The 16,019-nt window shown below is 34.4% G+C and overlaps 2 protein-coding genes across 2 annotated transcripts in view; one reads left to right on the top strand and one right to left on the bottom strand.

The window, feature by feature from the left end:
* Positions 1–2,611: 2,611 nt before the first annotated feature.
* LOC113226825 (muscle-specific protein 20-like) overlaps positions 2,612–16,019 on the top strand; it is a 35,462-nt gene continuing 22,054 nt past the window's right edge. Inside the window, exon 1 of the mRNA XM_026459597.1 lies at positions 2,612–2,763. Within this exon, the coding sequence (XP_026315382.1) occupies positions 2,740–2,763 (24 nt within the window). The 5' untranslated portion in view covers positions 2,612–2,739. The remainder of the gene's footprint in view (positions 2,764–16,019) is intronic.
* LOC113226823 (protein takeout-like) lies at positions 3,642–8,632 on the bottom strand. The gene is made up of 6 exons (XM_026459593.1): positions 8,480–8,632; positions 7,458–7,550; positions 5,961–6,108; positions 5,477–5,610; positions 5,062–5,211; positions 3,642–4,533 (listed from the first exon to the last, which is right to left on the bottom strand). The coding sequence occupies exons 1-6, from the start codon at positions 8,547–8,549 to the stop codon at positions 4,340–4,342; spliced, it is 789 nt and encodes a 262-aa protein (XP_026315378.1). The 5' UTR covers positions 8,550–8,632; the 3' UTR covers positions 3,642–4,339.

Consider the following 16,019-nt stretch of genomic DNA (forward strand, 5'->3'; position numbering starts at 1 on the left):
TGAATCTAACCTGGAAAATTACCAGAGCACAAACAAACAATAAACTTTTGTTTGTTTTCTATATTCCTAAATAAGCAGTTGAGGAATATTCTAAATTGATTTTCGCTATAACGACGACACGTATTAATAGATGCCTTGTACAATTATTTAGAATGTAGTTCTGAATTTTGCAAATCCATTTATAAATCCACCACACAAAACAACCTAAATCCTCTTTTATTACTAGTATCGTTATCACGAACATTGTGCTGCTTGTTTTTAATTATTTAATCAAATTCTTTTTTCGTATCTCTTATCTTTAGTCATTCATACAAAATCTAGTTCTCTTTTAAAAACACAAAATGACTAATCAATATTGTATTGTAGGTAGGTAGTAAAGGGAAGGATGGAGTGACGAAAGACGTACTAACGTCGAACGACAGCAAGCAGTGTTATTTACAGAAATTTACTCACAGGGCTATTTCTGTCCCCTTCAGAACTACCTTGAACTGCTCATGATATAAATATTTTAGCTTAGCAAATCGACAGAATATTCTGGATGATAGTGTAATTGCAGAATACTACGTCACAGAGAATAAGTGGGCAGATATTAAACGTCAAACATGTATTGTGTAGAATATGCATGAATAATCCAAATTGTTTACATAGTTTCAAAAGAAATGCTTGTTTCTTTCATTTTAAATTGCTGTCAGTGGTAAATTATGATCTTTTAATGTCGATTTTTTTCATTTAAATTTAGAATAGATAAGCATAACGTTAATACGAGTACTTTACTTAGTTCTTGCCATTTCTTTTCCATGAGATGTGTAATAGAATCTTATTAGGTAATGCCCTCAAACATAACTTTCAAGGACTGACGATAAGTTTGAAATCAATTTTTCATTTAAAATTTGTTGTGTGTATCATGTTGGATTTATAAATAATTACTACAGCAAAGTGATAGCGTACACAACTCTATACTAAACAAACAAGTCAGATTGGCAACAAGCAATCATAACATAAACTTCAAAAACGCAGAAACGAACAATGCATCGGGTGACGTCATTCGCTCGGTGCAAAGTGCATGCATGCAGCCAGCTCCTTGTATTCATGCCACCTTGGTGTTCGTTCCTTTTGTGAGCGACACCAAAGGGGCCCTATCCCCTTCACGCACCCTTCTACGTACGGTTCAATGTTCGATTCTCGACCGATACGACCTTCGTCCGATGAAATTTCGTATGTCTGCGCAGTTATTAAATAAGTAGTATTTCTGACGATTTTTTGTTTACTTTAAAAAATCGTTTATTTCGTTCAAAATTTATAGTCATAGTACGTATAACTAACGTCCTTTATTCCTCAAGTCACACAGCGACTCAGTGATTTGACTATAAAAATTTTATTCCTTAATAACATCATTCTTATTTTTGTCCTTTCAACATCTGCAATTTTAATGCATTAGAATTTTAGTATCTTACCATTAATTACTATTTTGTTTATTTAATTAAACAGAATAATACTTCAAGTTGATTATGAAAATGCTGTCATTGCTTTCTATGATTGTAATTGTTTGTATTTTTGGCAGTCTCCAAAAACAAATCAAATGAGTCAATACGATTTACATATTTCTTTATCAAGTCGAAATTATTATTTCTGATTATAAGAATTTATAAACGCTTCATGTCCATGCCTCTATGCGATCGTCCAATAATCGAAAAATAAACAAAAAGGAGCCCCGTCTCGTTTCAACAGGAACTTGGTGGACAAGGATTACAGAATTCAAGAGAGGTTATAAAAGATGCACTTTTGAATGCACTCGAATCACCTCGGATATTAATAGCATTCGCACCATGCGTGTTCAAGATTACAGCTACAATTATTGTCGTTTGATTAGCTTGGGACTTATTTATATATTATAAAGCTATTGTAATTGACGTTCTTTAGTTATAATCCTTAGCGCACTAATAAAAGAAGTCAAGTCTACTTACTAAAGATGTGTTACTAGGGATTGTTTAAGATATTATCGTTTATCACAAATGGACTGCTGGCTAAACACTTTACAAAATTTACACACACGCTTATTTCAAATTCATGCGACCTTGTTCCGCTTTCAGAAACTGGTTCTTTTCTTATAAATAACTTCGCATTAAAATCTGATTGGAATGAAGAGTACTTTTGTGTAAGCTAAGCTTTAATGTATTACTAATTTAAAATATGCATTTCATTTTAATCAGTACTTACCAGAATTTAAAAAGAAATAACTTATCTTATCCTAACAATTTCAAACAACCTTTGATTAATATTCTGTTTGATGCCTATAAAATTACATACAAAATGTCGAATAATAAAATTAGGTTACAAAGTTGACTCTCATATGGTATTGAATCGTGTAAAGAATTTTATTTCAAATCGTTTCACTGTTTCCAGCTACTGAAAAAAGTCATCTGGCTTGTTTGTGCCTTAATAATTTTGTCCTTTCACGAACTTTATGATTCGTTGGTGCCTCATTATTTCCATACTGAAAACATCAGTAGCTACGTAAGGGGATATTTCGGTCGATCGTTCGCGCGTCTCTGCCCTGCGTCCGTCTTCACTGGTATTTATTCCAATAGCGCTTTCCCGCGTATAAAACACGATATTTGACCCACTGAAGCTTATTTTGTTCTCAACATTGGCGAGAGAGCCATCTAGTGATCGCCGCTCGAAGTTCCAGTGAACTAGTGTTTGTGTTATTTGTTACTCCGCAAAAACTAATTCTGCAAAATGCCCGGACGTCCTATTTGGCAGGTAAGAATTATTTTGTCTTAGTAGCGAAAATTGAGTGTAGCATATCCCGAATTAAATGACGCTGAAAGTTCTGAAAATATATTTCAAGCCAATTCATACTACAGGAATGTATTAAACGAGCGATACGGCACTAAATATCATTACAGTATTTTTTTTTTTTGCTAACGTGATTTGAAATAATGGTATTTTTTTAAAGCAATAACAAAAGCTAATATAGGAATTAAATTGTGTGGAACAATGAAAAAAGAAACGTGAAAAATCTCGATCGTAATTTTTGTTTGTAAATTAGCTTATATATTAAATAGCTGTGCTGAATGTTGTAACGCTAAAATATTTCTGATAATAGGATAAGGCTAAGTATTATTTTCATTTAAAATGTAGTAACTACTCATTCATCAAACATAAGCATAACATCTACGTGACGAGTACCTAAGTGCCATTAAACAATTTAAAAGAAATTAAAATATGTGCATGTTGCACATCAGTTTCAACGCTCAAAAACAAAGTGGATGAGTAATCTAGCCTCGACTTACCTACCTGAAAATAACGACGCGTAAACAATCAACGTCGTAAAATTTTACATTTTGGCACAGTTTCAAGAAGTAACCTGTGCATCTATCGATTAAGCAGGTAACTGTTACATGATTTTTGCTAACATTGCAAATTACTGTGATAATAATTCAATTATTTTGAGGTTCATGGCTGAATTTCATCAACCCGTTACTCGGACATTTTATAAAACTACAGAAACATGTAATGGATTGTTAAATTTTTACGTAGAATATAAGTGTAAATAAAATTGTGGACGACTCTGATGGGTAAATTAAGAAACAGTGTACTCAATACATTCAACTAACTTACCCGTAAATGAATTGTTTTTAAAACAAATAAAGAAAGAATCACTCTTTAATTGTAACCTTAAATACAAAATAATATTACATAAATGTAGCTAAGTAGGTAGAGTAAACAGATCAGTCAAAATAGAATAACAGAAAATACATAATTTCATAAGATTTACGTCAGTAAGGTTTCAAAAAAATTTTTAATTATTCTAAGCTACGCTTAACTAGTAAATTAAGATTTTAAAAATCATTTAACTGAATTAACATTTTAAATGAGCGGTAACTTGATCAAAATTTTGGTATCGTTTTAACAATCACCTGGCATAGAAATAATTTAACATGGAAATGACAAAATTTTACTTCTCACGCCAGCACATCAAGCTACACATTGACGTATCTTGTTAAGTTGCAATGGAGGCGATTTTAGAACAAAAATCTGTGTAGTCTGATGTGCCGTTGTCCGTACATTCACCATCAGTCGATAAAGCTCGGAATAAAAATAAAAATTATGAAACAAAAACCTTAAATTCAAATTTAAATTAATATGTTATACCTCTTGATCTCCTTCTGACATGAATTTCAGGAATTCAAGGTATTATTGCAAATACGGAGCTCATAAAAACCTTTCAACTCAAGTACGTAAAGGAACTCCACGTTCATTTCTTCGTGCACAATGCGAACATTTCAATGTGCTTGGAAAACTTAATCATTTTATCATCAATAATGAAGAAGAGCTAAGCTTTTTTATCGCTTCTTTTGCTAACAGAGTTGCTCTTTACATCTCCTATCAGATAATCGCCTGGTAAATTGTGGAACAGTCGCTGCATGAAACCCAATAAGATGTCTTCGATAGTTTTAGAGAGTATTGGCCGTAGAGATTCAGCTACTGGTCTCCAATTTTCGTTTAAATAAGCGTTCGTGCTATCCTCTGTAAAATAAATTATTATTAATAAAAGAGTTGATAGAACAGTTTAGTAAAAAGCATTCGTAAAAAAAGCTCAAAAAGTTTTAAAAAAAACAAGAAAATTGAATGAAATTGTCTTAAAAGTAGAAAATTTAAAACGTACATAATTTAAACAAGCAAGATATAAAGAGAAATAATTTAACAAACAGTCAAGATAGTCATCAATGATACTTTTTTTATTATCTGACGCAAATAACGTCACATCAAAGCGGGAGGTGAAAAAAAAACGTTCATGAATAAAATTGGCAACAATGACAACAGCGCTCGACGTCTCAACAGCGTCAACGTTGCAATTTGCAACACGTTAGTACCAAGACATCATAAACACAAAGAACTCAGATGAAGCTGTGCGACGCCACCTATACCACTTTCATTCATTACACTAATAACTTGGTGTTTATTATAGTATCATAGTATCTCTACTCGCCAACAGATGGCAGTGCGTAACTTCAAGGCGTTTCAATAGATGGCGCTAGTTAATTGTAAACTTACCCAGTGATTTGATTCCATCAAACAAATTGTTCATACGTAATTTCAAGCCACCGATGGAATATTTAACATGTGCTGCGGTTACGTTGAAAAATGTAAATCCGTCTTTTTCGTACAGTTTAACATCGCTCACGATGTCGATTGTCATGTTAGCTGTAAGAACACCATGAACCATTACAATTTCCTTGGCTTCTTATTCAAGTAAATTGAGCTCAACGTATACAAAACTACGTTACACTAATTTCAAAATATCAAATCGTTAATTTCCCTCCCAATATAATACCCGATTGAAGTAACTCTGCACAGAATGTGTAATATCCTTGAGTCGAGTTAAAATATTCCAGAGTTTAACATTTTAAGTATTCAAGATTTCAGTAATAAATTTTATTATGAGCATTAATTTATAAGATCAACGTACTTGGCTCAAACCAGCACACTCCACGACCGACCAAGGGAATAAGTAAAATTTTGCCTCTTAAATCATAAGTTCCCTCTATCCTCATTTTTGGCACTCTTACTTTTGTGTAGAAGTCGTACGTTTTGCCGTCAACTCTGAAAATAATGAAATATATAAGGACGAATATATCCCAAATGTAAGAATTATTCGGACTAATCTCTAGAATTGAAATGGTAAAGGATTTGGTATCTTTACATTAGTTGCATTGCGTAGACTTTCCTTTATGAGACTACTTCATAATTTTGTGGCTAATTCTATTCCGGAGCAAAAAATAGTCGTTTTTTTTTAAATGGAATTAAGCAGAGAACCAATCAAATAGAGACAAAACAGTAAACAGTGAGTAAGCAATTCGTTACGTAACTGTGTCAGTTAGTTTGTTTTGGTCCTCTGTCGGTCAAACAGTCAGGCAAGTTACCAGGTTGTCAGAAACACAAAGCGTACTTACTTGCTAAGCAGAACTTCAGTGTGACCGAAGCCGGTTACTATGACGTCATCGAGAGCAGCGTTCACGTTGACTGGACCTTCGCCTTGGAGAATTCTTATTTTGGGAATCTTTAATGGGTCTAGTGGTGGCAATGCGATCTCTGGGAGCCCTGGAAGTTAAATAACATTGAGAATTTTTATTTCAAAATACTGGCCGCGAAATAAAATTCAGTACAAATGAACACAGTATTTTTGTAACCAGATCTGTGAATCATACATGATACCAAACAGGTCGATGTATGTGCATGGTGAAGAAATAGCGCTTTCGCTTTCCGCAAGTTATGTACACGTTTCGTAATTGAGGCTATGAGACTAGCCTAGCAACTTGTGAATCTACTATCATGCCTATCTATATAATAGGTGATTCTAATAATTTAATACCACTGAGATTCAAAATTTGAAAATCGATCTGTCCAAATAGTCCACCATTTTCACGTAACATTCTGTTTTCAAAAGAATGATTAAAAAGATTCGAAAAATGTGAGAATGAGGGAATGTTTGAATAGGAGTGCAGCGCAGCTAAAGAGTAGTTTCCACGCGTTGCATAGTTGTTGTGCAACGAAGTCGGCCCAACAACCGTGCCGGCTACTTACGCAGCTGACTGGTTGTTAACCACATATTTGTATGCATAAGTATGTAAGTTTTGCATAGAATCCACGCCGCATGATGCTAGTAGATATAATAACGTTTAGAAAAGAGTCGTTTAAAGATTAATTTGTTTAACATGCTCAATTTAATGTTTTTCTTTTCAAGTACAATACTCGAAAGTGTTATTTATACATGTTCGGTCAATCCATCCTGACCTACTGTAGTATAACGAAATGCCAACATGTTAGATATCAAGAACACCTGTAGTCTAAGCAAATGTTCGCAAAACTTACAATTTCGTACACCGCTTAAATACTAATTAATCCCAAAAGCCAAACCGTTCACGTTACTAAAAGATCCTGTTGACCATGGTCCAATAACTTGACATGTCCATATAAAGTAAAACTAATTTTAACTAGAATTGCGTAAACATCAAACCTAAGTTCAGCTGGGTAATTGACTAGTCTTAATAACACTTTTGGAAAATAACATGTCTTGGTTTTTGTAATTCTAAATTATTCAAACCCAACTATCAGTCACAGAATGATTACAATTAATATTGTGCTACTCGTATACTCGAATTAATTTCCTAGTGTTAGATTTGCTATTTCTAAGTGTGCCTTGTTTATTTTAAGTATCATAGTCCATTTGTTTAGGTACTTAACTAAATGTAAACAATCTTGAGATGTCTGTTTAATGAAACATACATGTATAAAATGATTTTTACTTACCTTGAAATACAAAATATAGATACTTAGTTACATATGAAATTGCATGCCCATTTTTATACCTATCGATTTGTAAAGTATATGTATCAATAAAAGATTGTTTACATTTAGTTAAGTACCTAAACAAATGGAGTATAAGTTACCTGGTCCTAGGGCGTTGAAAAGTTTCTGAACAGCATCTCTTGAGCACTCATCGAAATCAGGGTCGCTTTTCAGGCATGTTTTCACGAAACTTGCTGGAATAATAAACGAGAATCAAATAGTAAAAGTTAGTTCGACTACAATGCAATTGAATTCGCGTACGAGCGTGCATTAATTTTGCAAAAGAGTCTCATAAGTTGACACAATGCCTTACAGTATTCAAAAGTAAAAATGTATCACGAAGAAAAAATGCGCACTTCTCAACTGTTCACTCTTTTTAAACAATGAGACATTAAATTTTTTTACACCTACTGAACTAGTTCACAATTCGTAATGTTCTTAAAGTTACGAAAAATACAAGTGCTGTTGACTCATACAAGCTAAATGTTGCCTAAACCAATCAGGTTTCTGTTATTTCACTTACAGAATGTATGCGTGTAGGATTATCATCTATTTATACAAAACAACTGTCAAACACTAAATTTAAAAAATGTACCGATTCCTTGACAATAGCTGCTAATTTATAACGAGTAAAGATTCAGAAGTCATAATAATTATATAATTTGTAACGAGTTTAAATATCACAAATTATAAAGATCAGTATTCTTTAACTGTTTTTATAAAGTTCAATTTTGTTACTTTCACCATTCTTAATTACACAAAAATACAAAGTTGCATTTAAATTTTAAATAAAATTTGGGTCACGTCTCTTTAGATTCGAGACAGTCCCACGAATTATGCGGGACTTTAAGCGTTTCAGTCCGGAAATAAACTCCTTTCAGACTCGTCACTAATAATATTTTTTAAACAACACATATATTGCTCTAACCGGTCATTGAACTCTAAAACGCTAATAGACCGTATAAACGACTATAATGGTATTTACAGCGACTTTATATAACCAAGTAATTGTGAAATGGAAGAATCGGCTAGCGCGTTTCATTGACCAGACTTGTTTATCAGCAATATTCAGTTTTGGGTCAAATAACGAGAGCACCAATGTTACATGTCCAAAAATACTTACGCTTCGTCTTATAATACTCGGCGGTGGAGAAGTGTAGCACACACATCACTATAAATAATTTGAACTGCATGTTTTGATGTTGATAGTTTCCGCTCGAGGTTGGCCCGTGCGCCCCGAGCGCGCAAGACTTGCCGCTTTGATACTGAGACCCTCTTGCCGGTCTCCAAGCCGAAGCCTCTAGGAGGGGAGCCACGCAATTGCCAATAATGTAAATAAACTTTAACTTGGATTGCTCAAGTAACAAACAACTTACCTATTGCTGGGGACATCGCATGACATAGGGATGGGCTATCCCTAAGTATGCTAATCAAGGTTAAATGATCTAAGTTCTATTTTACCAATATTGTAACTAACGCCCAAGTCACTCTAAGCAGTACAAACTTAGTCGTTAATCTGTCGATGTCGGTGGTATTTGCCTATGGGTTGACTTAATAGAGATTTAGTAAATAGTTACTTTGTCCACATGTTAAGTAACTCATTTGGAGCAATCCTGAACTTTTGATCTTGAGATTTCGGCAGCTCACTTGTGAAAATGTTAATTGTGTAAGCAACATAATATAGAAAAACAATGAGTATGAAATGCACGGATTATTTCTATTATATTTTAAACAATTCGTACCCGAAATTTTTTTGTCTTGACTAGACGTTTTTAATGACAAGCTCATGCCATGGTATGATGATTGTCGACAGTCCAGTTTTAAATAAGTTTTAAACAAAACCAATTAAAATTCCTGAGCAAGACATTTGGCTCGACGAGAAGACGAACAATAGACCAAAGCAGGCACGGAATGATGGCCAAGAGGATCGAAAAAGCTAGTCGGTAGTGAATGTGAATATGTCTGGATATGAATGACGCAGGACCGTCTGGCGCGATAAATAGGAGGGCTGTACCTCGTGTGTTGATGTAGGCTGAATGAATATGATTATGAAAAGTCCTAACATTGAAAATGAAAGTAAACTAATTTTGTAAGATACCAGTTATTCAAGAAAATGGACAAATGAATAACACATATACTTACATTAATTAAAACCGATTATCCACCAAATGTGCTAAGAAGAGCTGTTTGCTATAGGAAATGAAACTATTTTTCTTGATTTAAATCGCGTATATTTGTCAACCGTGACCATGAGACCTGTCAAGGACCCGAAACGTCTGTTTATTTGAAAAAATAAATATTCGCGATTTAAATCCGGAAAAATAGGTTCATTTCCTATGTGTAACAATCGCGAAACCCTAAGAACTCGAGCTGTTTGATGCTGAAATGCCACGTAGAGGTCCCGTTCGAATTCGGCCGGATCGAAGGAATTTTTTTGGATTTTCGTGTGTTCGATCTTTATATTCATAATTATTTCATAATTAAATTATCTCCAACTTTTGCGAACCTGTTACGGGGTCACAGACTGTCCTACATGCCAGTTCCCAATAGACTAGTTAGACAAGACTTGTAATCAAGACCAAATACATGAAATAACTGTTACAGTCGTTCCATTACATTTGGTGCTTCTTCTTTCCAAATTGTACCTACATATGTGGTAATGGAATTTGTGGTAAGTTTAATGTCACTTGTTTTGTAGTTATGATGCATCAAGTATGTAACCAGAAATAGAGACGAAATGTCATTTAATTTGTTTGAAAACTATTCAACCAAATCATTACTGTGACAAGTGCGCTCCGATTGGCCAGCCCGAATTCGAAACATTTGACGAGTGTCGTCAATTGTTTCACTTCAAATCGACCAGTTTAACTTTAGCTTTGCTATAATGGACGAAATTTGCAAAATTACATATTTAATATTTAATTACCGACGAAATGTGAGTCCGTTTGTTTAGTAATTAGTTGTTTTGCTGTTTTTTCCATACCACCGAATGGAACAGTCCCCATTGTTAGAGATATTATTATCTTTATTACAATAAATACAGAATATTTCTAGAATATACGGTTAAACACACTAACGCAAAGGTTATTTGTTGACGCTGTATTATTTCAGTTTTCTGATTTGTGATTTCAACGCAAACAGTTGATATTTAAAACTGATATAAGGCCCATTTACCTGAGATGCCAGGGATGGATGGCGCTTAATTCGTCTCTATTTTTGGTTTTATGCTCGATGTTTTGATGTGATGACATCTATGATAGTTATTTGGAGCGAAAGTTATGAAAGAGATTGTTGACCGTAACGAAAGCGACCGATCAACGTGGCCGTCATCAGTAATGCCCCGATATAGCCCCAACAGATTTCCATGCAACGTCGCGTATCGTAACTACCTTAGTAACAAAGTCAAGGTACTACACGCCCTGTCTAAAATTGCATTTATTTGTGCTTGTTCCCATGTAAACTCAGTCCATATTCTAACTGATCCTAGTGTAACAAGTGATACCTGATAGTACTTGTCGATACGATTATTAATAACGATATAAAGACATAAAGATACAAAGACTATTAGCAGTAGAGCTCTTTGTCAAACAGTTCGTCCAGGAGTGTCACCTTACCTATTTCTGCCACCAAGCAGTAATGTCAGCATTACTGTATTCGGGTTTTGAAGGACAAGGGTGCTGATGAAATTACAGGCGTATGGGACTTGTCAACTTATGTCTCAGGGTGACGGGGGCAGTGGTAGTACCCCTCAGATCTTTGCAATTATAGCTCTGAGTGGCACTGTAACTGTTATGGACAGGTGTGTAGCTTACCATCAGGCGCACGACTTGTTCGTCCCGTCACTGGATGTTATAAAAAAACTACAAGACATGTAAAAGATAAAAATGTAGGAAACTTTTTGGTTCGTACATTGTTAGTTTTTGTACTTATGTTTACCACCAGCTTAAGCAAGTTTGAGTACTTTTAACCGACTTGAAAAAAGGAGAAGATTCTCAATTGGACTGTTGCTGCTTGTTGTTGCTGCTGTTTTTGTATATGTTACGCCTTTACTCTGACAGTTGTGAACCGATTTCGATTATTCTTTTTTTGTTATTATCTCTGTAGTAATACCATTCAAATTTGAAGAAAATATTCTACCTCTAAGGGTAGCCAATTATGGGATGAATCCAGTGTATTGGATTTTACCCACTTTCCGTTAACCGATTTCAATCAATTAAACTTGGCAAATAGATGTAATTGCACAAATTTTTGAGGTCGGTTTTTTATAATAAAACCATTATTACCTTTAATTGTCGATGAATTTCGGCTTTTACGGCCTTTCTTCCCCAAAGCATCATTGTAATCTCGATACCCCCAATGAACACTACGCCAACTTAATTTTTGGACCTGTTTTGTTTTATTTTGTTTTTGTTCCTTTTTTTCACAAAATTCGTGTAGCATAATATTAATAAATAAATATGACTGTTCACAAAAATAACAAAAAATAAAAATAAAGTTGTAGTGTTCATCGGAGGTATCGATTCAGTCTTATCGTGAAAATCTAGCGTTGCTACAGAATTGATGCAGTAAGCGTAGTTCTATACCAGTTTTTTAAAAAGACCATGTACATATACATTTACTTTCTTGCAAAATATCCGAAACGTATAACGCCTAAAACAATATTGACAGTGTGATGGATGACTGACTGTTTTCGAATAAATTACGAGCTTAAGATCACAGAACGGCATTGACCCATCGACCGGTACACCACGCGACATTATTGCATAACATCGGTTTGGACATTCGTGCAAAAGTTTTGCAAAATGTTATGTATAATTTTACTCGCGCTGTGTACAAATATTTTATTTAAGTAGGGCATGCAGCTATTTTTTTGTAGTCTTTCCTTTTGTAAGACTGTACCAGCGCGGTACTCAAGCTATATCACCGTATGCGCCGCATACGCTCTTATTCTATATATAGCGATGATAGGTGGTTCGTTCGTTGTGACGCTTTTAAGAAGAGAAGTGGACTGTATAGAAAGGAACAGGGACAGGGACGAATCGGCAGGTAAAGGAATGCTGAACAACTGAACTATACTATACTGACCCTAGAGGTGGACTTCGTGCTCGTATGTTGTCCTTGTCAGCGCTCTTCCTCATCTTTCATTAGACGTCCTATTTAATTAACTTTTGTCCAAATTCCTTTTATATACATAATAGGCGCCTTGTCCTCGAGTTGCAATACCAGCCCGTTGCACCAGGAACCAAGTATATACATACAGTGACCTACAACACACAATATCAAGAAACTTCTATTCATTCGTATCTGTACATTGAATATATAGGTACTCGTGTGTACATATATACCTACTTATGTGCATATATCTATGTAGGTATATGCAATTTCTAATTACGACTAAATGAACTTGTAACACGGCGTCTTAAGATATAATTAGGTAATATGTAATGAGATGTCGTATATAAATCAAGCCAAGGTCCAGCAGTATGTCATAGCAGGGTACACTCGCCAGATACCCTCGTCTTGGCCGGCAGTCAAGATAAACAGTTTTCATAGTGGGATAACTGGTAGTTAGGGCTGCCACATCATTGTTCCGAATATTAGTACTTTGCGTAATATGTAATGTGAGCTTTTCATCATACGCTTGTTATGTCATATTTTTGTCAGCTATTCTTCTAAAGCTCAATTTAAATTGTTACGGAACGTACATTATTGTAACGAAGTTATAAATAGCATAATGAACCTGAACTCAAGAGGGTCACATACAAACTAGACACATTACTGTAGTTATGGTATTCCCGATACAATGCGAGAATTCTCCCGAAGACGCGGGATCAGTTTTTTAGCTCGTGTTTAGTTTGTACGTTACACATTTGTCATAAGGTTCATTATGCTATCGTTACAAAAATGCACTTCCAGTCACTTACGCGGCATTACATAGAGCCTTACAATGATGATGTTTTAAGGAATCGAACGAAAAATCTCATTGTAACCTATTATTCTTCTTAAAGCAAATTTTACATACCAAAATCAAAGGAAATCGATAAGATAAAAGTATTCTCTCGATGTGTGGAATTTGTTTGTTGGTATTCTAATTAGAAAAAGAAGTTGTCTCAATATAATCTCTGTGAAAGTAATAGCAACCCTAACCCACCTACTCAATTATGATAGTATACATCATTCTGAACCATGAGCTAAGACTACAGCTGGAACTGACGTAACTCTATACCTACACACATACATCTATTTTCTATAATTAATACCCTTTTCACGGACGTTCCAGAATTCACGATCTGGAGAATTTGAACTTTAAATTCAATAGATCAGACCAGAATAGTAAATGCAGTAAATAAAGCCAATGTGTAATGAGTAAATAACTTAATTCTTTTGACCAGAAAAGTGTACATATATATATATATATAAGTTTTAGTAGCAGTAGCTGCCTCCGTGGCTGAATGTTTACCATGATGGTCTGCCAGGCCGAGGTCTCGGGTTTGATTCCCGCGCGGGGAGAAATATTTGTACAGCTTACATTTATTTCTCTCGTGAGTTGGGTGTATTTTGTGGTTGTCTATGTGTGTGTCCATGGCACCCGCTATACAGAGTTTCCCTAGGAAAACTCCTAAACTAACGCACACACTCCTAGCCCCGCACTAGTGCGGGGTGTGTGCGTCCCTTATTACTGTTATTATATTATTATTTCTGCCACCAAGCAGTAATGCGAATTATAACTGCGTTCCGATTTGGAAGTGTAAGGGTGCTGGAGATTGTTTTTTTAAATCATAGCTCCGCACTAAGGAAACGCGGGTGCCATGGGCACATATATGTCTACATTACACCACAAATTACCCCCAAACTGTCGAGATAAATAACTGTAGGCCATACAAATATTTCTACCGGCTGGAACTAGGAACTTCTGCGTGGCAGTCATAAATTAGTAATTACAGGCACATGGGACTATTATAAAAAAAACTTCTCTAGTTTTGTCTGAGTTACACTGCATAGTGTAAAATTATCTATGTAAGTGCCGATTGTGTATGTAAATAAATAGATAAACCGTCCAAACACATATTTCTTTTTAGTTCTTTTTTTTATATATATGTGTCTTTTGAATAATTTAAAACGTTTGAGATGCCTAACCTCTACATCGTAGAGCTAGGCTGAGATTTATTTTCATTGTAAGCAAAAATAGAATTTGAGATCATAATCTCTATACATTGTTTTCAAAAGACACTATTGTTATTTTTATACTATTTTATTTTGTAAAACAATGGTAAAATTGCCCTAATCCTTCGAAGTTGCAAGGAACGTGTTGATTTCTGACAACTTTATTACCTACAAATAGGTTATGTTCAAACGTAGGTAGTACCTACCAAAAAAAATGTTTAGTCCTTCAGGACAGGCTAAGGCATCTAATTAGTATTAATATATTGCCAGTGAAATTGTAATTTTTCTTAAATACTTTATTTAGGAATAAGCGCGATGAAATTCGTGTCTAATAAATTTCGAAAAAATAAAGAAAAAAAAACTCCCTTATATTCAAAGGTTACGATTTGAATGTTTCCTTTTGTCAAATGTTTAAAATCGAGCCCAGTTTTGGTGATTTTTTTGGAAATATTGCTGACAAAATAAATGTGCGTGTAACTGCCATATTTATTACCAGGTCAAAATCAGTTATTGAAAGTTCGTATAGACATCGATATTGGACAAAAGCAATATTACTTCAAAAAGACGAAGTGATATGTCCACAACCACTGACATACTTTCTCTATAAATATTAATCAACTTCGGCTATTTTCAATTTGACGATATCGCACTGCTATCACAATAGTTTTAACTCATAATATGCGAAAGTCAAGATTGTGTTATTGCTGAACGTGCAATTAGAATCTCTGCAATTGAATACAACCGTCGTTTGAATATTGTGAGACACAATTAAAAGATATTGACTTAACTCGAAAAGAGACTTTTTGTGAGCTCGTTCTTGATTCAAAAATATGAAATTATTTCTTCCTTTTTATTTTTAAATATATGGCAAGTAGGAAATTGTTTAAATATCAGTAATAAACTCTAACATAATATATACATAAATTTTAATAATGTTTCACTGGGAGTGAATAATTTATAGCAATAATTTGTTTTTTTTTAAATCGTTTTCCATCGCTTCTGTAAAAATACACTTTTTGCGTTAATACACCATTATATTAACAGTGCGATACATTGTTAGTTTAATTTAGTTTATAACGGTTGAATCTGAACTTGAGTTGAGTTTGAACGGTAGAAACGGTTGACCACGAACTAACAGGAAAATCTGTTGAGAGAATAAAAATAAATTTTGGGCAATCTCACAAAATATATCAGACGGCATTTAAGACTTATGACAAATAACTGTAACATTTTGACGACGCATACGTAACTATGTAAAATTTAGCTCTATCTGCCCCGTCGCGACTATCAGGCGTAGCCATCTACGCATAATAGTCGCGACGCGCGCTATAAAATTGAAATAAGCGCGCGCTATTGGCTATCTAAATTAGATCAGCAGGCTTAGCATGCCTGAAGACAAAACAGAACAACAAAACAGACAATTTCTTAATTCTTCCTTACCTTTCGTACCCAATTTCTTTTATTAGGTCTAGTAGCATTACTACTATTTTATTTAGTAG

The sequence above is a fragment of the Hyposmocoma kahamanoa genome, unplaced genomic scaffold, assembly GCF_003589595.1.
Source record: "Hyposmocoma kahamanoa isolate Upper Pololo Valley unplaced genomic scaffold, ASM358959v1 202, whole genome shotgun sequence".
Lineage (NCBI taxonomy): Eukaryota > Metazoa > Arthropoda > Insecta > Lepidoptera > Cosmopterigidae > Hyposmocoma > Hyposmocoma kahamanoa.